The 25293-nt window shown below is 38.6% G+C and overlaps 1 protein-coding gene across 3 annotated transcripts in view; it reads left to right on the top strand.

Moving 5' to 3' along the window:
• The window catches only part of LOC102184713 (complement factor H), a 73851-nt gene that overhangs the window by 8863 nt on the left and 39695 nt on the right, over positions 1-25293 (top strand). For 2 of the 3 annotated variants that reach the window (XM_018060138.1, XM_018060137.1), the window contains 3 exons: positions 1645-1818; positions 5523-5711; positions 6132-6308. In XM_018060138.1, the coding sequence (XP_017915627.1) occupies positions 1645-1818; positions 5523-5711; positions 6132-6308 (540 nt within the window). The remainder of the gene's footprint in view (positions 1-1644; positions 1819-5522; positions 5712-6131; positions 6309-25293) is intronic. The other variant, XM_018060139.1, reaches the window with a different exon arrangement.

Genomic DNA, 25293 nt, shown 5'->3' with positions numbered 1-25293 from the left:
AGAGCCTCTTGATGAAAGTGAAAGAGGAGAGTGAAAAAGTTGGCTTAAAGCTCAATATTCAGAAAACTAAGATCATGGCATCTGGTCCCATCACTTCATGGGAAATAGATGGGGAAACAGTGGAAACAGTGTCAGACTAATTTTATGGGCTCCAAAATCATTGTAGATGGTGACTGCAGCCATGAAATTAAAAGATGCTTACTCCTTGGAAGAAAAGTTATGACCAACCTAGATAGCATATTGAAAAGCAGAGCCATTGCTTTGCCAACAAAGGTCTATCTAGTCAAGGCTATGATTTTTCCAGTGGTCATGTATGGATGTGAGAGTTGGACTGTGATGAAAGCTGAGTGCCAAAGAATTGATACTATTGAACTGTGGTGTTGGCGAAGATTCTTGAGAGTCCCTTGGACTGCAAGGAGATCCAATCAGTCTATTCTAAAGGAAATCAGTCCTGGGTTTTCTTTGGAAAGAATGATGCTAAAGCTAGTACTAGTACTTTGGCCACCTCATGCAAACAGTTGACTCATTGGAAAAGACTCTGATGCTGGGAGGGATTGGGGGAAGGAGGAAGAGGGGAGGACAGAGGATGAGATGGCTGGATGGCATCACCAACTGGATGGATATGAGTTTGAGGGAACTGCGAGAGTTGGTGATGTACAGGGAGGCTTGGCGTGCTGCAATTCATGGGGTCGCAGATTCAGACACAACTGAGTGACTGAACTGACTGATGGCTACTTCTGCCCTACAATGGTGGAGTTCAGTATTTACAACAGACACCTTTTACCTGAGTCTTTATACTAAAAGGAGTTTTGAAACCTGGATTAGGTTATTTGATTACAATAAGAATGATGTGTTCCAAAATCTTAGTGGCTTAAAAAACTAAAGTTTATTTTCTATATATGCTCACTTCCAACCTTCATCAGAACCTGCATCTGCTATGTCTCCTGCATCGGCAGGTGGATTCCTTACCACTTGTGCCAACTGGGAAGCCCATTGTTTTAGATATATAGTCTTAATTAACAAATTTCCCAGAAAACATAGGTCAGCAGGGACCCTCCTCATTATTTTAATTGTCAGAATCAGGGAATGGAGGTATGCCCTTCCATGTTCTTCTTTAATCACTGTAGCTGTGGGAAAGGGAATATGAAAATTCAATGACTTTTTCAACTCCCTCCCTAAAGGAAAACATTACTTCCACATTCATTTCATTGCCCTATGCAATCCCTGTATTTAAGTCTACTTCAAAAGGACAGGGTGTGTTATTGCAACAAGTGTCTGGAGGGAGGAGAATAATTGCCAGCAGTACTTGTAGAAATACAGAAGCCGAGAAACTTGCATAAAGTGGAAAGAATAGCTGAAGAGATACATCATGAATTCATTGCCAGATGTGGAATATCATGAAGTGTGTGTTGACTGTGGAGAAAGAGGGTTCAAGAGTACTGAGGGTATAGATATATCAGATGAGAAACACAGTGAAGGGAAATGTAAGTGATACAGCAGGAGGGGTATGAGGCTATGCTCATTTTACTGACTTTTGTGCTGTACTAAGAACAAATTAATAACATCCACTTTTATATTTTTATATAATTGATTATTTTAAGAGATGTGATTTCTATATTGTGAACATACCTTTTGTCTTTTCAGAAATAATATGTGATCCTCCTCATATTCCCAATGGTGTGTACAGACCTGAATTAAGCAAATACAGAGGTCAAGATAAAATCACTTACGAGTGTAAAAAGGGTTTTATTCCTGAGATCCGTGGAACTGAGGCAACGTGTACCAGAGATGGCTGGGCACCTGCTCCAAGATGTGCTTGTATGTTCCATTCATATCTTGACCTTAATTGTGAAATTTCTTTCTCTTAAACATACAACAATGGGGCACCATGCCCTATGCATAGGGCAAATCCAAGTATCTGCCTTACTCTGTATGCTAATTCTGCGCTTTTAGAAGCATTATTTGCTTCTTGAAGTAGGCAATTCTAATAAGGAATAAAAACATTTTTGTAAACTAAAAACTCTTTACATTTTTGCCACTCAAAGATAAAATATGGCTGTGGTTTTGAATATATAAATCTCTAACAACCTACTCCACTATTCTTGGCTGGAGAATCCCATGGACAGAGAAGCTTGGCAGGATATAGTCTACAATGATCACAAACAACTAGACACGACTGAAGCGACTTAGCATGCAAAATAATTGTAATACTGGATCTAAGCCCTTAAGTAAAACTATCATCACATAGCACCTATTGTTTTAGATGCCTGCATGCGCACATGCTAAATTGCTCAGTCTTGCCTGACTCTTTGCCACCTTCGCTCTCCATGGGATTTTCCAGGCAAGAGTGCTGGAGTGCCCTCTTCCAGGTGTTCTTCTCAATCAGGGACTGAAACCTGCATGTACTATGTCTCCTGCATTGGCAAGTGGCTTCTTTACCACTTGTGCCCACTGGGAAACCATTGTATTAGATACATAGCCAAATTACCACATTTCCCAGAAAACATTTTGGCTTAGGACAACACCCTTCCATATTCTTGGAGCTCCTGTGGGTCAGGAATGAGGAAGGGCCTTCACTGTCTGGTTCTGAATCACTATGCATGGCTGGCAGTCAGGGTATTAACCTGAGCCACAGTCACCTGGAGGCTCAGCTGGGCTGGAGACTTTGCTTCCAAATTGGCTCACTGTCTTGGCTTTGTGGGGAGGCCTCAGTACCTAACCAGCTGGGCATCTCTGCAGGTCACTTGAGAGACAGCTAGCTTTCCTCAATGGGCAGTGACCCCAGAGAGGGAGGAGGAATCCTCTACACCAGGTATGACTTGGTTGCACACTGTCATTCAGTCATGTGTATTCTTTAGAAATGAATACTAACTGCACACTCAGTGGTGAGGACTTAGGTTCTAATGTTTGAAGAGAGGAGTGTGGAAGGCGTTGTGGACTTTCCTAAAACCATCACATATAGAAAAACTTCAGGTCAGCTGAACAGAGTATTTTCTGGGGCTGCTTCCTTTACTCCTCAACTTCCTCTAAGTTGCCTCTAAACAATCTTCTTTCTAACAGTTCACTGTAAAATTTCAGCATACTTAAACCAGTTATTCCATGAAAGAAAACTGTAGTGATATGAAACAGTTCAGTGACCTTAATGGTAATTCCAAGCATACATTTAAAATGAATTTTCAAAGCATAAGTTCCATTAAAATGAAGGTGTTAGCAGTATGAAACAGGTTTTAATCTGCATAAGAATTTTAAGAAAAATATTTCATCTTGTTTAAGATGGATTTATGAAAATGGTGCTGTGTGCTTAGTCACTCAAACGTGTACAACTTTTGTGATCCTTTGGACTATAGCCTACCAGGATCCTCTGTCTGTGGAATTCTCCAGGCAAGAATACTGCAGTGGGTTGCCATTTCCTTCTCCAGGGGAATCTTTCTGACCCACAGATGAAACCTACATCTCCTGTGTCTGCTGCATTGCAGATGGATTCTTCACCACTGAGCCATAGGGAAGCCCTTTGAAAACGGTAGATCAACCCAATTCTATTTATATCACAACAAGGTTATCCCACAAGGCACCTTGTGAAGTTCTTGTTGACAACATGAGGAAACTATTTAAATAGTTTATCAATATTCATAGTTTCATTAGATGAGCTGATTATCAGATGCAGGACTTTGTTGTCAGGCCTGTTCCCTTCCTCTTTTGTATGATCAGCTAGTTTAATGCTGCAAAGGAGATGCATCTGGAATGATACACAGGTGCTGAAAGTGAACCTATATTAGGACAAATTCATCACTCAGAACAACTCCCATGTGTGAGGTTGGACCTAATAACATGACATTTAAAATTAAAATTTAAAAATTATAAGATCCTGGGCCTGGATCTTTGGAGTAACTTGCAGAGGTACAGAAAGACTAGAAACACTGTAAAACTGAGTGAATAGTTTTCATCAGTTTTGAGATCAATCTGAGCCAACATTATGATGGACAGCCAAGCCTGCTCATGAGACCTGAACCTGTGTTGGTAGGAGTGTAAGAGAAGAATGAGGCTGTTCTGAGTCCTGACAAAGTCAATGCCATTCCAACTATAGTGGACTCTTGTATGTGCTTCAATAAATGATCTGGTTAGAGAGACAAAGACAGATTCACATGTGCCCAAATAAAAGAGAGGAGGAAAATAGCTCACACCAGTGATAGTAATGATGCTTACTTTTAATTATGCTCTCTTTGTGTACCTTTTGGAAGTGAGTGTCAGAGGATTGTTTTACTGTATTCATATTCTATGATGCATCAAAATGATAAATGTACTAGTTCTGAAATCAGATAATCAGAACTCAGATCTCTCCTCTACAATGTAATGACAAGGTTAATTGAGTTCTTTTCATTTGGTTCTTGCAAATACAAAGACTCAAACTTGCCCAACATAGAATTATTGAAAGATACACATATCTTAACACACATGATGAAATTTGTAAAATTCAAGGCTGAAGAGACAATGTTCTAATCTCCCAAAAATAGTGGACAGAAACCTAAACTATTACTTAAGAGGAATCAAACTATGTAAGCATTTCAAACTTAAAAATGTAGACAAGCTTCAAAAGAGTGGGGGAAATCTATCAGTGATGAGAAATGCAGACTATAGGCCATGAGAGGGTATAATTGACAAGTCTTTGTTAAAGAAGTGGATTAAGATATGCAAAGAATCAAATTTTAAAATTCACCTAGCAAGCATATACATGAAAATTACTCAATATATGCTAATAACAATAAAATGTAATTATGTTATACCTCATTTAAAACATTTGTAAGAAATACTGAAAAATACATCATTCTCCAATTAAAATTAGACCATAAGTGACAAGGGTTTCCCTTCATCTTAACCATTTAAATATTAAGAATTATTCATTGTTCATTTCTCTGATTAGACAAGCAAGGGAAAAGATATCTTAATGTCTAGTTTGATGGATAAATAAGAATGTTACTCTGTGTGATCCGATCAATGAAAAATTGTTGTGGTTCTCTCTATATATCACATATATCCAATAAACAGAAAAGTAAACTAATGAATGATAATTGTAAAAATATCTGTTTGATTCCTACATTGACTTGGTATGAGAATAAATGTCAGGATTCTGGTTTCTGATGAGAATGGAGAAGAAAGAAAATGAAAGCAGATGAGCCACAAGATAAAATCTGTACTTTCATCTCTTGATTAAGATGCTAATTTAGTCAACCAAGGTTGGAACTTCTGTATTTAAGGAGAATTTATTTAATAGATCTGTATAGTTTCCTACCAAGAGAATCCACATACACATTTTACATAATATGACCCACAAGACATAATTTGATCTTCATTAGCAAGGAGTTCCTTATATACTTCAATCATCTGAATTTTCTATAACTTTTTTTTCCCTATAAACCATAATGCAATGAATGTAATTAACTGAACAAAGATATAATTCATAAATGAAATATTAATTCAAATTGTATACTGAGGTAAAATATTATTTCTACTATTTTAATTCCAAGGGAAACCTTGTGATTATCCAGTAATCAAACATGGATGGCTATATTATTCATACAGAGGATACTTTCCAGCATATGTAAATCAACAGTTTGTCTATTCCTGTGATCGGTATTTTGTGCCTCCTTCACAACGTTCCTGGGATTACCTGACTTGCACAGCACAAGGATGGTCTCCAGAAGAACCGTGCCTCAGTAAGTAAACCTCTCTAAGTTTATATGCATAATCTTTGAAAGAGTGAAGAGACAAAAGTTGACAAGTGAGTACAGTTAAGTATTATGTAACAACAGTAAGGCCAAGGGATGAGTTCTATGAGCAAAAAATCCAATAGAACTTCCCTTTACTAGAGGCTTTTCATGTAAATCCTGTGAGAGATACAGAGACTTTACAAGAATATCTGCATCATTTATACATATTTTAGTCATAAAACTAAAGGCAAATAATATGGAATGTTATCGTTTTCATTTTCCACAAATGTGGTAGTAGCTTCCATTTTTATTGTTACATGTTTTATTTGAATACTAATGCATTCTTATGTAAATTCTATAATCTTTAATGTACTATTTTCCCAAATTTATGTTGTACTTCTTTCATATTAATTTTATGATCCTAAGGACAATGTATTTTCAATTATCTGGAAAATGGATATAACCCACATCGTGAAGAAAAATATTTACAGGGTGAAACTGTAACAGTCCGCTGCTATGAAGGCTACAGTCTTCAAAATGATCAGAACACAATGACCTGCACAGAGAGTGGCTGGTCTCCTCCTCCCAGATGCATCCGTGTCAGTGAGTAAACTGGGCTGAGATCCCAGATGTTCATAATTTTCTAAGACTCAGCTGTATTATCCACTCAAAAAGTTTATATCAAATTCTTGTTTTGCCAACGGACCTATTTAATTTTATTGTTTACAAGTGTCTATGAGTGTACCTAGACGTCTTGATAAGTATGTAACAAAATCTGCTGTCGCTAAGTCGCTTCAGTTGTGTCCGACTCTGTGCGACCCCAGAGACGGAAGCCCACCAGGCTCCCCCGTCCCTGGGATTCTCCAGGCAAGAATACTGGAGTGGATTGCCATTTCCTTCTCCAATGCATGAAAATGAAAAGTGAAAGTGAAGTTGCTCAGTCATGTCCGAGTCTTCGTGACCCCATGGACTGCAGCCTACCAGGCTCCTCCACCCATGGGATTTTCCAGGCAAGAGTACTGGAGTGGGGTGCCATTGCCTTCTCCATATAACAAAATACATGTACCTATTGATAGACATTAGTTAAGAAAATAGGAAAAGATCCACAAAGAAGAAACCTGTAATAACAGAGTGAGGTCAGAAAGATGTCAGGAGTCTCACTGTCTCTCCTGATGTAAACACAGACTTTGACCATCATTTGTGGATAAGAGGATCTTTGTGGGGGTCCAGGAGTCTAGCAGAGACACGACAGCATGCTGCTAGAGCACAAAGATTGAAGACTGGATTTCTCACTGAAGGTTAGAGCAGTAGCCTCATTTTGCCCCTGAGGTGGCACTGCTTAGTGCCAAGACAGACCCCTCAGCATAGGATTTTACCTGTGGGGAAAATAAAAGCGTGTGAGCAAGTGCTGCATCCTCATCTTCCAGCCCTCTTCTCTCTCCCCTTATCCAGGTCACTGGGGTCACCTACATGGCTGGGATGGGGAGAGGCCAGGAGCACAGCATCCAGGGCTAGAATTCTTCAAGGAACATGGGTTCTACTGACCACGTGGAGACCCCACCAGGGAGCCCCAAACCATTGCAGACACTGTGCTTGTGGTTCTCACCCCTGGGCCCCTCATCTCATCTACATCCCCTCCCCAGGGCCAGCTCCCTGTGTAAGTCCCCATGGTGGCACCTAGACCTTTGCAGATGGCCTGTGGGACATCTAGAAGCCAACCTGTCCCCGTGGGTCTGTGAGAAAGCACATGAATGTGAACATTTGACATTGCCCCAGGGAAGCAGCCAGGAAACTGTCAGCACAGAGACTGTCTGTGCTGCTGGATAGAAGCATATGAGCTTCAGAATTCTTTCCTAGGAGGAGTTGAGTACATGGGACAGGTGTCTCCTTTAAAGATGTCTGAAAAGTCTCAAAATCCCTAGCAATGTGACAGTGTACTTCCCTCCCCAGGTCAGTCTGTAAAGACTGGAGGGAGTGACTGCTTCTTTAAATGCAAACAGCAACTTGAGACTTCAAGGGACATAGACATCAAAGGACTAAAATGTTAACAGAGAAACACAATAGTTTTTCAGTTACTGACCCCAAATAATAGATATGGATGATTTGTCTGATAAGTAATTCAAATTAATTGCTTAAGAATTTCATTGAGGTAGAAGAGAACAGTGGAGAAGGAAATGGTAACCCACTCCACTGTTCTTGCCTGGGAAGTTCCATGGACAGAGGAGCCTGGAGGGCTACAGTCCATTGAGTCTCAAAGAGTCAGACACAACTGTAGTGACTTAGCATGCAAACATGCAATCCTTTATATTTAGAGTAATTATTGATAGATAAGGATGTATTAATATTATCTTTTTTATTTTACAGGATGTTTTATAGTTTCCGAATTCTTTCCTTCCTCTGATGGCTTGCCTCTTTGAATTCATGATTTTTGTAGTAGTAGGAGGCATTTAATAAACTTTTCTTTACCATTTGTAAATCTAGTATGGATTCTTGCTTCTTTTACCTTGAGATTTACATAAAACTCTTTACAGAAAGAGCACTGTATTTTATGCTGATAGTATATGAACATCATCCACATATTAAATCTCCTTCCTTTTACCCTTCTCCATTTTATCTTTTTGATGTCATGATTTACCTCTTTTTATAATGTGTACTTAATTAAAAAATAATTGTAGATATAGTAATTTTTATATTCCTGTACTTTAACTCTTAAATAGCTGTGTTTAACATTCCATCTCAAGGTACTGCAGTGTTCTGAATGTGAGTGTGCACTTAAATTTACCAGTGTACTAGGTATTTTCATGGAATGAATTAGCATTCTTTTATTTCAACTTCAATAATTCCTTTAAGTGTTTCAGTAAGGAAGGTCTGTGTCCCTGCTCAGTTACCTCAGCTGTGTCTGACTCTTTGCGACCCTGTGGGCAGCAGCCCGCCAGGCTCGTCCCTCCATGGGGTTCTCCAGGCAAGAATACTGGAGTGGGTTGCCATGCCCTCCTCAAGGAAGGTCTAGTTGTGTTCTCTTTCCTCAGTATTTGTTGGTCTGGTAAAATCTTTATATTCTTTTCTTTTCTGAATGATATTTTCAAGTATTCTTCTTTGGTAGTTTTTTCTTTCAACACTTGGAATATATCATCCCACTTTCTCCTGGCCGAGTAGGTTTCTGCTGAGAGATTTGCTAAGATCCAAATGAAGGCTTCTTAGTAAATTTCAAGGTTTTTGTTTTGTTAGCTTGTTTGTTTTTTCTTCATGCTGCTTGAAGGCTTCTCTAGTTTTCTTTGATTTTTGCAACTTTATTATAAACGTATTTTGGAGAGGATTTTTTAAGTTGATTTGGTTTGGTCACCTGTAAGCTTCCTGAACTTAGATATTCAAATAGCATCCTTGATTTGGGAAGTTCTCAGACATTACTCCTTAAATATGTTTTCTGCCCCATCTCCTTTTCTCCTCCTGGAACTTCAGTAATTTGCAAATCAGTTCTGTTTTCAATGTAGCATATATCATGTAGCCTTTCTTTGTTCTTTTTCATTCTTTTTTTAAATTTAATTTTGTTTTTAATCTCCCTAGACAGGGCAACTTTGATATATCATCTATCTCACAGATTCTTCTACCTTTTTGACTCTGTGGTTGATGCTCTTTAATGATTTTTTTCATTTCATCCTTGGAACCTTCAGCACCAGAGTTTCTGGTTTTTTTTTTTTTTATGATTTGTATATTTTTATTAAACTGCTTGTTTTGTCCATTGTTTATTGTTTTCCTGCTTTTGTTCAAGTATCTTACTGTATTTTCTATAGCACACCGAGTTATTTAAAATGGCTATTTTGAATTCTTCACTGGATAAATCACACATTGCCAATTGGATGTGAATACTGAAGATTTTTATACTTTGTTTTATACATGATGTTCATGTTCCTTGAAGTTTTGTGGTGCTGTTTTTCTAATTAAAGTTCCAGTCTCCTTTGGGTGAGAGACAACTTCCTTCAACCCTGCTAGAGACTCCACAGCTATTTCGGATCTTCTGTAGTGGACCTGCTGACACTTCTCATCCCTGTTTTGTCAGAATTCGTGTGCTTGTATGTCTTGTCTAGATACATTAGTGCACAAGAAATGGTACTGACAGCCTGTCCTTTGTTTCCCCCAAAGTAGCACTACATCTTTTTTTAATTATTTTTTCTTACTTAAAAAATTTTTATTTTAAATGGAGGCTAATTACTTTACAATATTGTAGTGGTTTTTGCCATACAGTGACATGAATCAGCCATGGGCGTACATGTGTTCCCCATCCTGAACCCCCCCTACCACCTCTCTCCCAATCCCATCCCTCAGGGTTATTGCAGTGCACATCCCTGAGCACCCTGTCTCATGCATCAAACCTGGACTGGCAATCCACTTCACATATGACAATATATATGCTTCAGTGCTACTAATCTTGTGTTCTTGTTCTGGGCCATAGATTTAAGCCAAATTTATGTGCGAGCTCACTGGTGGTCTGTCAAAGGTTGCTCTTCCCTCTGGGTCAGTTGTAACCACAGGGATCTGGCCACAGGGTGGAAGGATGTGTGAATGAAGCAGACAGAGGTCCACTTGTCAATACCTGGAGTTTCACAGAAGGACTTAGATCCATGCATGAATTTTAAAGATAGGTTTTCCAGGACTGCTAGAGTGCAGCTGAGAGGGAATTGAGATAGTTCATGAGCCACTGAAGGCATCACAGTCAAGACAGAGATCTGTCTGCCTTTTACCTCATGCATGCATGAGCGAGCCTCCTCCTGGGTCCATTGGCATATTGAATTTCAAGGGTGGATGGTTGTTTATTTTATATTCATTTATTTTTAATGGAAGTATACTTACTTTACAATATTATGTTGGGTTCTACCAAACATCAACAAGAATCAGCCATAGATTTACCCATGTCCCCTCCCACATGAACATCCCTCCCATTTCCCTGCCCATCCCACCCTTCTAGGTTGTTACTGAGCTCTGGATTGAATTCCTTGAGTCATACAGCAAATTCCCATTGGCTATTTTACATATGGTAGTTTAACTTTGCATGCTAACACTCTCCATACATGCCACCCCCTACTTCCTCCCTGCCAGCCGTGTCCATCAGTCTGTTCTCAGTGTCTGTGTCTCTATTGCTGCTGTGCAAATAGGTTTATCAGTACAATATCTCTAGATTCCATGTATATGTGTTAGTATATGATATTTGTTTTTTTTTTTTAATTTGTTTTTCTCTTTCTGACTTACTTCACTCTGTATACTAGGCTGTATGTTCATCCACCTCCTTAGGACTGACTCCAGTGCATTCCTTTTTATGACCGAGTAATATTCCACTGTATATATGTAGCGCAGCTTCTTTGTCTATTAATCTGTGGACATCTATGTTGCTTCCATGTCCTAGCTGTTGTAAATGGAACTTCAGTGAACATTGGGGTACATGTGTCCTTTTCAATTTTGGTTCCCTCAGGGTATATACCTAGGAGTGGGGTTGGTGGGTCATATAGTGGTTTTACTCCTGGCTTTATAAGTACTCTCCATACTGTTCTTTATAGTGGCTATATCAATTTACATTCCCACTAACAGTGCAAGAAGGTTCCCTTTTCTTCACACCTTCTCCAGCATTTATTGTTTGTAGACTTTTTAATGATGGTCCTCCTGACTGGTGTGAAGTGATGTCTCATTGTAGTTTTGACTTGTGTTTCTCTAATAGTGATATTGAGAATATATTCATGTGTTTATTAGCCATTTTAGGTCTTTAGACAAATGTCTGTTTGGGTCTTTTTCCCACTTTTTGATTGGGTTGTTTGTTTTTCTGGTATTGATTTGTAGGAGCTGCTTGTATGTTTTGGAAATTAATCCTTTGTCAGTTGTTTCATTTGGTATTTTTCTTTTCCCATTCTGAGCATTGTCTTTTCACCTTATTCATAGTTTCCTTTGATGTGGAAAAGCTTTTAAGTTTAATTACATCCCACTTGATTATCTTTGTTTTTATTCCATTACTCTAGGAGGTGGGTCATAGAGGATCTTGCTGTGATTTATGACAAAGGGTGTTCTGCCTGTGTTTTCCATCCATTTTGAGTTTATCTTTGTGTATGGTGTTAGAAAGTAGTCTAATTTCATTCTTTTCCATGTAGCTGTCAGAGTTTTCCCAGCAGCACTTATGAAAGACCCTCTATTTGCCCCATGGTATATTCTTGCCTCTTTTGTCAAACATAAGTTATTTGTAGGTGTATGGGTTAATCTCTGGGCTTTCTATCTTGTTCCATTGGTCTATATTTCTGTTTTTCTGCCAGTACCATACTGTCTGGATACCTATAGCTTTGTAGTCAGTCTGAAGTCAGGAAGGCTGATTCCTCTAGCTCTATTTTTCTTTCTCAAGATTGCTTTGGCTATTCAGGTCTCTTGTGTTTCCATATGAATTATGACTTTTTGTTCTAGTTCTGTGAAAAATAGCATTGGTATTTTGATACAGATTGCATTGAATCTTCCGATTATATTTGGTAGTATAGTCCTTTTCATAATGTTGATTCTGCTAACCCAGGAGCATGGAATATCTCTCCATCTCTTTATGTTGTCTTTGATTTCTTTCCTCAGTGTCTTGTACTTTTCTATATATAGCTCTTACGTCTCCTTAGGTTTTTTCCCTAGGCATTTTATCCTTTTTGTTGCAATGGTAAATGGTATTGATACCTTAATTTCTCTTTCTGATGTTTCATTGTTAGTACAGAGGAATGCAAGTGATTTCTGTGTATTCATTTTGTATGCTGTCAGTTTGCTAAATTTGCTGATTACCTCTAGCAATTTTCTGAACATATCTTTAGGATTCTCTATGTATAGTATCGTCTGTCTGCAAACAATGAGAGTTTTGCTTCTTCTTTTCCAATCTGGATTCCTTTTATATCTTTTTTTTCTGTGATTGCTGTTGCAAGGGCTTCCAAATGATGTTGTTTAATAGTGGTGAGAGTGGGCACCCTTGTCTTTTCCTGATCTCAGAGGGAATGCTTTCAGTTTTTCACCTTTGAGACTAATGTTTGTTCTGGGTTTCTCATATATGGCCTTTATTATGCTGAGGTAGGTTCCTTCCTTGCTCATTTTTTGAAGAGTATTTATCATAAATGGGTACTGAAATTTTTCAAAAGCTTTTTCTGCCTCTATTGAGATGGCCATATGGTTTTATCTTGCAATTTGTTAATATGGTATATGACATTGATGGATATACACAAGTATATTGAAGACTGCTTGCATCCTTGGGATTAACCCAACTTGATCACAGTGTGCTATCTTTTTAATGTATTTTTGAATTCTGCTTGCTAGAGTTTTGCTGAGGATTTTCCCATCTATTTTCATCAATGATATTGGCCTATAGTTTTCTTTTTTATTTTGTCTTTGTCTGGTTTTGGTATTAGGGTGATGATGGCCTTGTAGAATGAGTTTGGAAGCGTTCCTTCCTCTGCAGTTTTTTAAAAGAGTTTGATAAGAATAGGCATTAGCTCGTCTCTAAATGTTTGAGAGAATTCACCTGTGAAACTATCCGGTCCTGTGCTTCAATTTTCTGGGAGTTTTTTAAATCACATTTTCAATTTCAGTGCATGTAATTGGCTTGTTCATAATTTCTATTTCTTCCTGGTTCAGTCTTGGTAGATTGAACTTTTCTAAGAATAGATGTTGTCCGTTTTATTGATCCTTTGCATTTCTGTGTTGTCTGTTACCCTCTCCTTTCTCATTCCTAATTTTGTGGATTTGATTTTTCTCCCCTTTTTTCTTGATGGATTTGACTAATTGACAATTTTGTTTATCTTCTCAAAGAAGCACCTTTTAGTTTTATTAATCTTTACCATTGTTCCTTCATTTCTTTTTCATTTATTTCTGATCTGATCTGTAGGATTTCTTTCCTTCTACTAACTTTTTTTTTTATGTCCTTCTTTATCCAGTTGTTTTAGGTGTAAAGTTAGGTTGTCTATTTGATGTTTTTCTTCTTCTTCTTCTTTTTTTTTTTTGCTATAAACTTCCCTCTTAGAACTGTTTTGTTGCATTCCATAGGTTTTGAGTTGTCATGTTTTCATTGTCATTTGTTTCAAGAATTCTTTGTTTTCCCTTTTGATTTCTTCACTTACCTGTTCATTATGTAAAAGCATATTGTTTAATCTCCAACTGTTTGTGTTTTTTACTGTAATTGATATCTAGTCTCATAGTATTGTGGTCAGAAAAAATTCATAGAATTTCAATGTTTAATCATTTACTGAGGTTTGATTTTTGGCCCAAATATAGTCTATCCTCTTTTTCTTGGGTGTTCGTTCTATAAGGTCGTGTAGGTCTTCATAAAACCATTCCACTTCAGCTTCTTCAGCGTTACTGGTTGGGGCATAGACTTGGATTACCGTGATTTGAATGGTTTGCCTTGGAAATGAACGGAGATCATTCTGTCATATTTGAGATTACATTCAAGTACTGCATTTTGGTTAACCATTTGGGTAACTCTTTTGTTAACCATGTTGGCTGCTCCATTTATTCTAAGAGATTCCTGCCCGCAGTAGTAGATATAATGGTCATCTGAGTTAAATTCATCCAATCCAGTCCATTTTAGTTTGCTGATTCCTAGAATGTTGATGTTCACTTTTGCCATCTCCTGTTTGGCCACTTCCAATTTGCCTTGATTCATGGACCTGACATTCCAGGTTCCTATGTAATATTGCTCCTTTACAGTGGAGATGATGGAATTCCAGTTGAGCTATTTCAAATCCTGAAAGATGATGCTGTGAAAGTGCTTCACTCAATATGCCAGCAAATTTGGAAAACTCAGCAGTGGCCACAGGACTGGAAAAGGTTAGAATTCATTCCAATTCCAAAGAAAGGCAATGCCAAAAAATGTTCAAACTGCCACACAATTGCACTCATCTCACATGCTAGTAAAGTAATGCTAAAAATTATCCAAGCCAGGCTTCAGCAATATGTGAACCATGAACTTCCAGATGTTCAAGCTCGTTTTAGAAAAGGCAGAGGAACCAGAGATCAAATTGCCAACATGCGCTGGATCATAGAAAAAGTGAGAGTTCCAGAAAAACATCTATTTCTGCTTTATTGACTATGCCAAAGCCTTTGACTGTGAGGATCACAATAAACTGTGGAAAATTCTGAAAGAGATAGGAATACCAGACTACCTGACCTTCCTCTTGAGAAACCTATATGCATGTCAGGAAGCAAAAGTTAGAACTGGACATGGAACAACAGACTGGTTCCAAATAGGAAAAGGAGAATGTCAAGGCTGTATATTGTCACCCTGCTTATTTAACTTATATGCAGAGTACATCATGAGAAACGCTGGGCTGGAAGAACACACGCTGGAATTAAGATTGCCGGGAGAAATATCAATCACCTCAGATATGTAGATGACACCACCCTTATGGCAGAAATTGAAGAGGAACTAAAAAGCCTCTTGATGAAAGTGGAAGAGGAGAGTGAAAAGTTGCCTTAAAGCTCAACATTCAAAAAACGAAGATCATGGCATCTGGTCCCATCACTTCATGAGAAATAGATGGGGAAACAGTGGAAACAGTGTCAGACTTTACTTTGAGGGGCTCCAAAATCACTGCAGATGGTGACTGCAGCCATGAAATTAAAAGACACTTACTCCTTGGAAGGAAAGTTATGACAAACCTAGGTAGCATATTGAAAAGCAGAGACATTACTTTGCCAACAAAGGTCTGTCAAGTCAAGGCTATGATTTTTCCAGTGGTCATGTATGGATGTGAGAGTTGGACTGTGAAGAAGGCTGAGCACCGAAGAATTGATTCTTTTGAACTGTGGTGTTGGAGAAGACTCTTGAGAGTCCCTTGGACTGCAAGGAGATCCAACCAGTCCATTCTGAAGGAGATCAGCCGTGGGATTTCTTTGGAAGGAATGATGCTAAAGCTGAAACTTCAGTACTTTGGCCACATCAGGAGAAGAGTTGACTCATTGGAAAAGACTCTGATGCTGGGAGGGATTGGGGGCAGGAGGAGAAGGGGAGGACAGAGGATGAGATGGCTGGATGGCATCACCAACTCGATGGACGTGACTTTGAGTGAACTCTGGTACATGGTGATAGACAGGGAGGCCTGGCATGCTGCAGTGCATGGGGTTGCAAAGAGTCGGACATGACTGAGCGACTGATCTGATCTGATAGTCTATCCTGGAAAATGTTCCAAGCACACTGGAGAAGAAAGTGTCTTCTTTTGGATTTGTGTGGAAAATGCTGAAGATATCAATTAGGTCCCTTTGGTCTAATGTTTCATTTAAGGTTTGTGTTTCCTTATTAATTTTCTATTTTGATGATCTGCCCATTGGTATAACTGGGGTGTTAATATCCCTTACCATTATTGTGTTGCTGTCAATTTCCCTTTTTATGTTTGTTAGTATTTGACTTATGTACTGAGGTGCTTCTATGCTGGGTCCATAGATGTTTAGAATTTTGTCTTCTTTGGGGATGGATTCCTTGATCATTATGTAATGTCCCTTCTTTATCTTGTATAATATTCATTTTAAAGTCAATTTGGTCAGAAATGAGAACTGCCTCTCCAACTTTCTTTTCATTTCCATGTGCATGGAATATGTTTTCCATCCTTATAGTTTCAGTCTGTATGTGTCTCTAGGTCTGAAGTGGGTCTCTTGTAGACAGCCTATATATGGGTCTTGTTTTCTATCCATTCAGATAATCTGTGTCTTTTAGTTGGAGAGTTTAATCCATTTACATTTAAAGTAATTATTTATATATTACTATTAGCATTTTACTATTATAATCCAATGCTGCATGTTCCTACAGCATTTTTAAAATTAATTTATTTATTTTAATTGGAGGCTAATTAATTTACAATATTGTAGTGGTTTTTGCCATATGTTGACATGAATCAGCCAAGAGTGTACATTGTCTCCCATTCTAAGCCCCCTCCCACCTCCCTCCCCATCCCATCCCTCAAAGTCATCCCAGTGCACTGGCCCTGAGGCCCTTGTCTCATGCATCGAACCTGGACTGGCAATCTATTTCACATATGATAATATACATGTTTCAATGCTATTCTCTTAAATCATCCCACCCTTGCCTGCTCCCACAGAGTTCAAAAGTCTGTGGTTTACATCCTATCTCTTTTGCTGTCTCACATTTAGGGTCATCATTAACATATTTCTAAATTCTATACATATGCCTTAATATACTGTACTGCTGTTTTCTTTCTGACTTACTTCACTCTGTACAATAGGCTCCATTTCCATCCACCTCATTAGAACTGATTCAAATGCATTTTTTAATCACTAGTAGTATTCCATTGTGTATACATACCACAGCTTTCTTATCCATTAATTTGCCAGTGGGCATCTGTGTTGCTTTCATGTCTTAGCTATTGTAAACAGTGCTATGATGAACAATGGGGTACCTGTGTCTCTTTCAATTCTGGATTCTTCAGTGTGTATGCCCGGCAGTGGTATTGTTGGATCATATGGCCGTTCTATTTCCAGTTTCTTAAGGAATCTCCACACTGTTCTCCATAGTGGTTGTACTAGTTTACATTCCCACAAGCAGTGTAAGAAGGTTCCCTTTTCTCCATACTCTCCAGCATTTATTGTTTGTAGACTTTTTGATGGCAGCCTGTCTGACCAGCATGAGATGGTACCTCATTGTGATTTTAATTTGCATTTCTCTGATAATGAGTAGTGTTGAACATCTTTTCATGTGTCTGTTAGCCATCTGTATGTCTTTTTGGAGAAATGTCTGTTAGTTCTTTGACCCATTTTTTGATTGGGTCATTTGTTTTTCTGTAAATTGATCTGCATGAGCTGCTTGTATAGTATGGAGAGTATTCCTTGTCAGGTGCTTCATTTCTATTATTTTCTCCTATTCTGAAGGCTATCTTTTCAACTTACTTATAGTTACCTTCGTTGTCCAGAAGCTTTTAAGTTTAATTAGGTCCCATTTGTTTATTTTTGCTTCTATTTCCATTACTCTGGGAGGTGGGTCATAGGGGATCTTGCTATGATTTATGTCAGAGTGTGTTTTGCCCATGTTTTCCTCTAGGAGTTTTATAGTTTCTGGTCTTACGTTTAGATCTTTAATCCATTTTGAGTTTATTTTTGTGTATGGTGTTAGAAAGTGTTCTAGTTTCATTCTTTTACAAGTGGTTGACCAGTTTTCCCAGCACCATTTGTTAAAGAGATTGTCTTCTCTCCATTGTATATTCTTGCCTCCTTTGTCAAAGATAAGGTTTCCATAGGTGCGTGGGTTTATCTCTGGGCTTTCTATCTTGTTCCATTGACCTATGTTTTTGGCATTGTGCCAGTACTATGCTGTCTTATGGACTGTAGCTTTGTAATATAGTCTAAAGTCAGGTAGGTTGATTCCTCCAGTTCCATTCTTCTTTCTCAAAATTGCTTTGGCTCTTCGAGATTTTTTTGTATTTCCATACTAAATTCTGAATTTATTTATTCTAGTTCTCTGAAAAGTGCTGTTAGTAGCTTGATAGGAATTGCTTTGAATCTATAGATTGCTTTTTGTAGTATACTCATGTTCACTATATTGATACTTTTGATCCATGAACAGGCTATATTTCTATATCGATTTGTGTTCTTTGAGTTTTTCCATCAATGTTTTATAGTTTTCTATATATATGTCTTTTGTTTCTTTAGGAAGATTTATTACTAACTATTTTATTGTTTTCATTGCACTGGTGAATGGAATTGTTTCCTTAATTTCTCTTTCTGTTTTCTGATTGTTAGTGTATAGGAATGCAAGGGATTTCTGTGTGTTAATTTTATATCCTGCAACTTTACTATATTCATTGACTAGCTCTAGTAATTTTCCAGTAGTGTCTTTAGGGTTGTCTATGTAGAGGATCATGTCATCTGCAAATAGTGAGAGGTTTACTGCTTTTTCCCAGTCTGGATTCCATTTATTTCTGTTTTCTCCTCTGATTTCTATGGGTAAAACTTCCAACATTGTGTTGAATAGTGGTAGTGAGAGTGGGCACCTTTCTCTTGTTCCTGACTTTAGGGAAAACACTTTCAAGTTTTCACCTTCGATGGTAATGTTTGCTGTGGGTTTATCATATATGGCCTTTTTCATTCTGAGTTATGTTCCTTCTATGCATGCTTTCTGGAGGGTTTTTTTTTTATCATAAATGGATGTTGAATTTTGTCAAAGCTTTCTCTGCATATATTGAGATAATTATATGGTTTTTATCTTTTAATTTGTTAATATTGTGTATCACATTGATTGATTTGTGAATATTGAAGAATCATTGCATCCCTGGGATAAAGCCCACTTGGTCATGATGTATGATTTTTTTAATATGTTGTTGGATTTTATTTCCTAGAATTTTTTTAAGGGTTTTTGCATCTATGTTCATCAGTGATATTGGTCTGCAGTTTTCGTTTTTTTGTGGCATCTTTATCTGGGTTTGGTATTAGGGTGATGGTGGCCTCAAAGAATGAGTTTGGCAATTTACCTTTCTCTACATTTTCCTGGAATAATTTGAGTAGGATACGTGTTAGGTCTCTAAATTTTTGGTAGAATTCAGCTGTGAAGCCATCTGGTCTTGGGCTTTTGTTTACTGGAAGATTACTGATTACAGTTTCATTTTTGTGCATGTGATGGGCCTGTTAAGATTTTATCTTTCTTCGTGGATCAGTTTTGGAAGTTTAGACTTTTTAAAGAATTCATCCATGTCTTCCAAGTGGTCCATTTTATTGTCATAAAATTGCTGATAGTAATCTCTTATGATCCTTTGTATTTCTGTGTTGTCTGTTGTGATTTCTCCATTTTCATTTCTAATTCTGTTGATTTTTCTCCCTTTGTTTCTTGATGAGTCTGGCTAATGGTTTTTCTATTTTATTTATCTTCTCAAAGAACCAGCTTTTAGTTATGTTGATTTTTGCTATAGTCTCCTTTGTTTCTTTTTCAATTACTTCTGCCCTAATTTTTATCAGTTCTTTCCTTCTACTAACCCTGGGGTTCTTCATTTCTTCTTTTTCTAGTTGCTTTTGGTGTACAGTTAGGTTATTTATTTGATTTTTCCCTTGTTTCTTGAGGTAAGCTTGTAATGCTATGAATCTTCCCCTTAGCACTGCTTTTACTGAATCCCTTAGATTTTGTGTTGCTGTGTTTTCATTTTCATTCATTTCTATGGATATTTTGATTTCATTTTAAATTTCTTCCATGATTGGTTGGTTATTCAGAAGCATGTTGTTTAGACTCCATATATTTGTATTTTTAATAGTTTTTTTTTCCCCCTGTAGTTGACATCTAATCTTACTGCATTGGGATTAGAAAAGAGGCTTGGAATGATTTCAATTTTTTGAATTTACTAAGGCTAGATTTAGCCCAGTATGTGATCTATCCTGTATAAGGTTCAAAGTGCTGTTGAGTAAAAGGTGAAATGCATTGTTTGGGGGTGAAATATCATATAGATATTCATTATGTCTATCTAGTCCATTGTATCATTTATAATTTATGTTTCCTTGCTAACTTTCTGTTTAGTTGATCTATCCATAGTTGTGAGTGGGATATTAAAGTCTCCCACTATTATTGTGTTACTGTTAATTTCCCCTTTCACACTTGTTAGCATTTGCCTTACATATTGTGGTGTGCTTATGTTGGGTGCATATATATTTATAATTGTTATATCTTCTTCTTGGATTGATCCTTTGATCATTATTTAGTGTCTTTCTTTGTAATTTTTCATGGCCTTTATTTCAAAGTCTATTTTGTCTGATATGAGTATTGCTCCTCCTGCTTTTTTTGGTCTGCATTTGCTTGAAATATATTTTTCCAACGCTCTACTTTCAGTCTGTATGTGTCCCTTGTTTTGAGGTGGGTCCCTTGTAGGCAGCATATATAGGGGTCTTGTTTTTGTATCCATTCTGCCAGTCTTTGTGTTTTGGTTGGGGCATTCAACCCATTTACATTTTCGGGTAATTATTGTTAAGTATGATTCCATTGCTATTTATTTTGTTGTTTTGGATTCAAGTTAATAAACCTTAATAGCTTCCCTTGTAGCTCAATTGGTAAAGAATCTGGCTGCAGTGCAGGAAACCTGGGTTCGATCCCTTGTTTGGGAAGATCCCCTGGAGATGGACATGGCAAACTACTCCAGTATCCTTACCTGGAAAATCTCATGGACACAGGAGCCTGGTGGGCTGCCATTCTTGGGGTCACAAAGAGTCGGGCATAACTGAGTGACTAACACTTACTTACTTATAAACGTTTTCTTTGTTACCTGTCTAGAGAAGTTCCTCTATCATTTGTTGAACTGCTGGTTTTGTGGTGATGAATTCTCTCAGCTTTTGTTTGTCTGTAAATCTTTTCATTTCTCCTTCATATCTGAATGAGGTCCTTACTGGGTATAGTAATGTGGGTTGTAGGCTTTTCTTTTTCATCTCTAAAAGTATGTCCTGCCAATCCCTTCTGGCCTGAAGAGTTTCTGTAGAAAGATCAGCTGTTATCCTTATGGGAATCCTCTTGTGTCTTATTTGTTGGTTTTCCCTTGCTGCTTTTAATATTTGCTCTTTGTGTTTGATCTTGGTTAATTTGATTAATATGTGTCTTGGGGTGTTTCACCTTGGGTTTATCCTGTTTTGGAGCCTCTGGCTTTCTTGGACTTGGGTGGCTATTTCCTTCCATATTTTGAGGAAGTTTTCAACTATTATCTCCTCAAGTATTTTCTCATGGCCTTTCTTTTTGTCTTCTGGGACCCCTATGATTCAAATGTTGGGGCATTTAACATTGTCCCAGAGGTCTCTGATGTTGTCCTCATTTTTTAAAATTCTTTTTTTCTTTTTTCCTCTCTGCTTCATTTATTTCCACCATTCTATCTTCTGCCTCACTTATCCTATCCTCTGCTTCAGTTATTCTACTGTTGGTTCCCACCAGAGTTCTTTTGATCTTATTTATTGCAGTATTCATTATTGATTGATTCTTTTTTATCTCTTCTAGGTCCTTGTTAAACATTCTTGCATCTTCTCAATCCTCATTTCTAGTCTATTTATCTGTAACTTCATTTTGTTTTCAAGATTTTGGATCATCTGTACTATCATTATTCTGAATTCTTTTTGAGGTAGACTCCCTATCTCTTCCTCTTGTGTTTGGTTTATTGGGGATTTGTCCTGTTCCTTTACCTTCTGAATATTTCTCTGCCTTTTCATTTTATTTAGATTGTTCTGTTTGGGGTGGCCTTTCTGTATGCTGGAAGTTTGTGGGTCCTCTTTATTGTTGACTAAAAATAAAGGAAGGTTGCTCCCTGTGGGTGTGGTTGGACGTTTGGCTTGTCAAGGTTTCCTGGTTATGGAAGCTTGAGTCCATGTTCGGGTGGGTGGAGCTGAATTTCTTCTCTCTGAGTGCCATGAAGTGCCCAGTAGTGAGTTTTGAGGTGTCTGTTGGTTTGGTGTGACTTTGAACAGCCTGTATATTGAAGCTCAAGGCTATGTTCCTGTGTTGCTGGAGAATTAGCGTGGTATGTCTTGCTCTGGAACTTGTTGGCTCTTGGGTGGAACTTGGTTTCAGTGTAGGTATGCAGGGTTTGGGATGTGCTCTTATCAATTAATGTTCCTTGGAGTCAGGAGTTGTCTGGTGTTCTCAAGTTTGGGATATATGTCTCTTACCTCATGCTTTCAGTCTTAATCTTACAGTAGCCTCAAGACTTCTCCATCCATTCAGCACTGCTGATAAAACATCTAGATAAATGGTTAAAAGGATCTCCACAGTGAGAGGCACCCAGAAAGGTTCACAGAGTTACATGGAGAAGAGAAGAGGAGGAGGAAGACAGAAGTGACCAGGAGGTGAAGAGGGGAATCCAAAGGGCAGAGAGCAATTTAGCCAATAATCAATTCCCTATGTGCTGTCCACAGTCTGGAACACCCAGAGAGGTTCACAGAATTAAATAGAGAAGAGAAGAAGGAGAAGAGAGATAGAGGTGACCACGAGGAGAAGAAGGGCAGTCAAAAAGGGAGAGACCAATCTAGCCAGTAATCAGTTCCCTAAGTGTTCTCCATAGCCCAGAACACCCAGAGAGACTCACAGTTAAGTAGAGAAGCATATGGGGAGGGAGGGGATAGAGGTGACCTGGGTGAGAAGAGGGAGAGTCAAAAGGGGAGAGAGCAATCAAACCAGTAATCACACCCGTAAGTAAAAATGGGTACTGAAGATTAGATTCTTAAAGGTACAAAATTGATAACAGATAACAAAAAGCAAAGATTTAAAATCTAGAGTAGAGGTTAGACTCTGAAAAATGCAACATTAAAAATACAAAACCAATCACAAATTATAAAAAATACATATGTGAAATTTGCTTTAAAAAATAGGGTCTTTTTTGCAAGGTAATAGTAGGTTATAAAAATGAAAATTAAAGGAATAATAAAGAACTGAAAAATTAAAAAATGATAATAGTAAAAATAAATCTGGGAATTTCTCTGGAGCTCTTGAGGGCAGTGTGGGGTCAGTTCAGTTTCACATAGTTCCTTGTTCCAACTTATACTTCTTTTCAAGGTCTACAGGCCCCTTCCAGTGCTTGGTCAATGCTAACTACAGGGTTTCAATCTGTTCTGCCTGTCACTTTGCGAGCAGTTCCCTGTTATTTGTTTATTTTGGCCTCCTCTGTTTGCAAGTCTCTTCAGTGTCTATTTCCACCCTGACACAAGGGGGTGAGGTGGCCACTTATTTAGACTCACTTGTTCAGTAGTGCTGTGGGGAGGGAGGAATACTGCAAACAAATATCACTGGCATGTGTGGGGAGTGCTCACAGTGTACGGACCACGCTGGGTTGCCCTAGCTCATGGTGCCTGCGCTTTCCCTGTCTAACTGCTCAGACTCCAGGTTGCTCGGAAGGGGAACTTTCAGGTAACCAGGTGCTTGGTGAGCACACTGTTCCAGGTGTGCAGTGCATCTTATCACCTCTCTGGTCCCAGTCTCTTGGTTTACTGGGTGCACTGCAAGAGAGCTGTCTCAGGTGTGCCGTGTGTCTCCCCTGAGGGGCTGATCTCAGGTTGCAACCGTCCTGGCAGATGTCCACCGACCAATATCCCAGGAAGACGTGGTTAGCAAGTGGGAGCCTGCTCCCAGTTTGGTGGAGGATGCCATCTCTGGGGCCAAAATTGCCCCTTGCCTTCTGGCTCTGGCTGTCACCTGCCTGCCTCTCTACCTCCAGTGGAGCAGGGGGTGGGGGGTGGCGGGGAAGGAGCTGGTCTGCAGCCTGCTAGCTCTCCTTTGGCATTCGCTCAATCCTTTGTTCTGTGAGCTGGCCAGGATGTGGCTTAGGTTAGAGCTTTTCTTTCTCTCTCTCTCTCTCTTTTCCCCTCTCTCTCTCCATCCCACAATTTGTGCTGCTATCTTATGTTAGCTCCCTCAGATTGTCCTCAGGGCATTCAGGACTGGTCCTTAACCCTAAGTAATGCAACAGTGCCTCCCCCACTTGCTGGTGGCAGATGTGAGTGTTTGAGATATTTCTCCACTTGGAGTTGTGGTTAAGGCATGTATTCTGTGTGTGTGTGTGTGAGTGTGTGTGTGTGTGTGTGTGTGTGTTTCCCTCCCTGTTATGTTGCCTTCTTCCTGGTGCCTCAGACGTTAAAGCATCTGCCCACAATGCAGGAGGCCTGGGTTCGATCCCTGGGTAGGGAACATCCCGTGGAGAAGGAAATGGCAACCCACTCCAGTATTCTTGCCTGGAGAATCCCATGGACAGAGAAGCCTAGTAGGTTACAGTCCACGGGGTCGCAAAGAGTCGGACACGACTGCGCGACTTCACCTTACCTTACCTTAGAGTATTTTTAATTTCAGTAATTGTGTTGGTCATCTTTGTTTGTTTATTCTTTAGTTCTTCTATATCCTTGGTAATTATATTAGTTGTGTTGATTGCTTCTTGGCATTTTATGCATTCTATTTTCAAGGTTTTGGAACATCTTTACCATCATTATTCTGAATGTTTTTTCAGGTATTTGAACTACTTCCTGTTAGGGTTTATTTTATTTTATTTTATTTTAGGTCTTGTGTGCTTCTAGTTTGTTCCTTCATTTGAGCAATACTTTTTTACCTTTGCTTTTTTTTCATTTTTTCATTATTACATTTGATGTCTCCTCTTCTCAGGCTTTCATGTTGAGTTCCTCCTTCCTTTTGGTTTCTGCCCTTGCTGTGTAAGGTTGTGTCACTGGTTTTGTGTAGGCTTCTTTTGGGTGTGACTTTTGTTCATACTCTAGTGAAAGGAGGCAAGTTTTCTTTTTTTTCCCCTCTGATGGGCAGGGCTGTATGAAGTGGAAGTCGTGTTTGCTCATGACTGGGTTTGTGTCTTTATCTTGGTTTTTGTTTTTGTTTTTGTTTGGGGTGAGGCATCCTACAATGGGTGCTGCTGGCAGTTGGGTGATGCCAGGTGTATACAGGTGGAGGCTTTTATGGGAATTCTCACTAATAAATACTCCCTGGGGTTAGGAGTTTTACAGCAGTCTAGAGTCTTGTCAGTGATCCCACTGCAAAGGTTCTGGGCCTGATCTCTGGCTGGGCAAGTGAGATTCCACAGGTGGTTTGTAATGGCATTAAAGGGGATAAAACAAACACACTAAAACAAGAAACAAACTACAAACCTCA

This window comes from Capra hircus, chromosome 16 (genome assembly GCF_001704415.2).
Source record: "Capra hircus breed San Clemente chromosome 16, ASM170441v1, whole genome shotgun sequence".
Taxonomy (NCBI): Eukaryota; Metazoa; Chordata; class Mammalia; order Artiodactyla; family Bovidae; genus Capra; species Capra hircus.
Note: the sequence above shows the minus strand (reverse complement) of the source record. Positions and strands in the feature narration are given on the sequence as shown.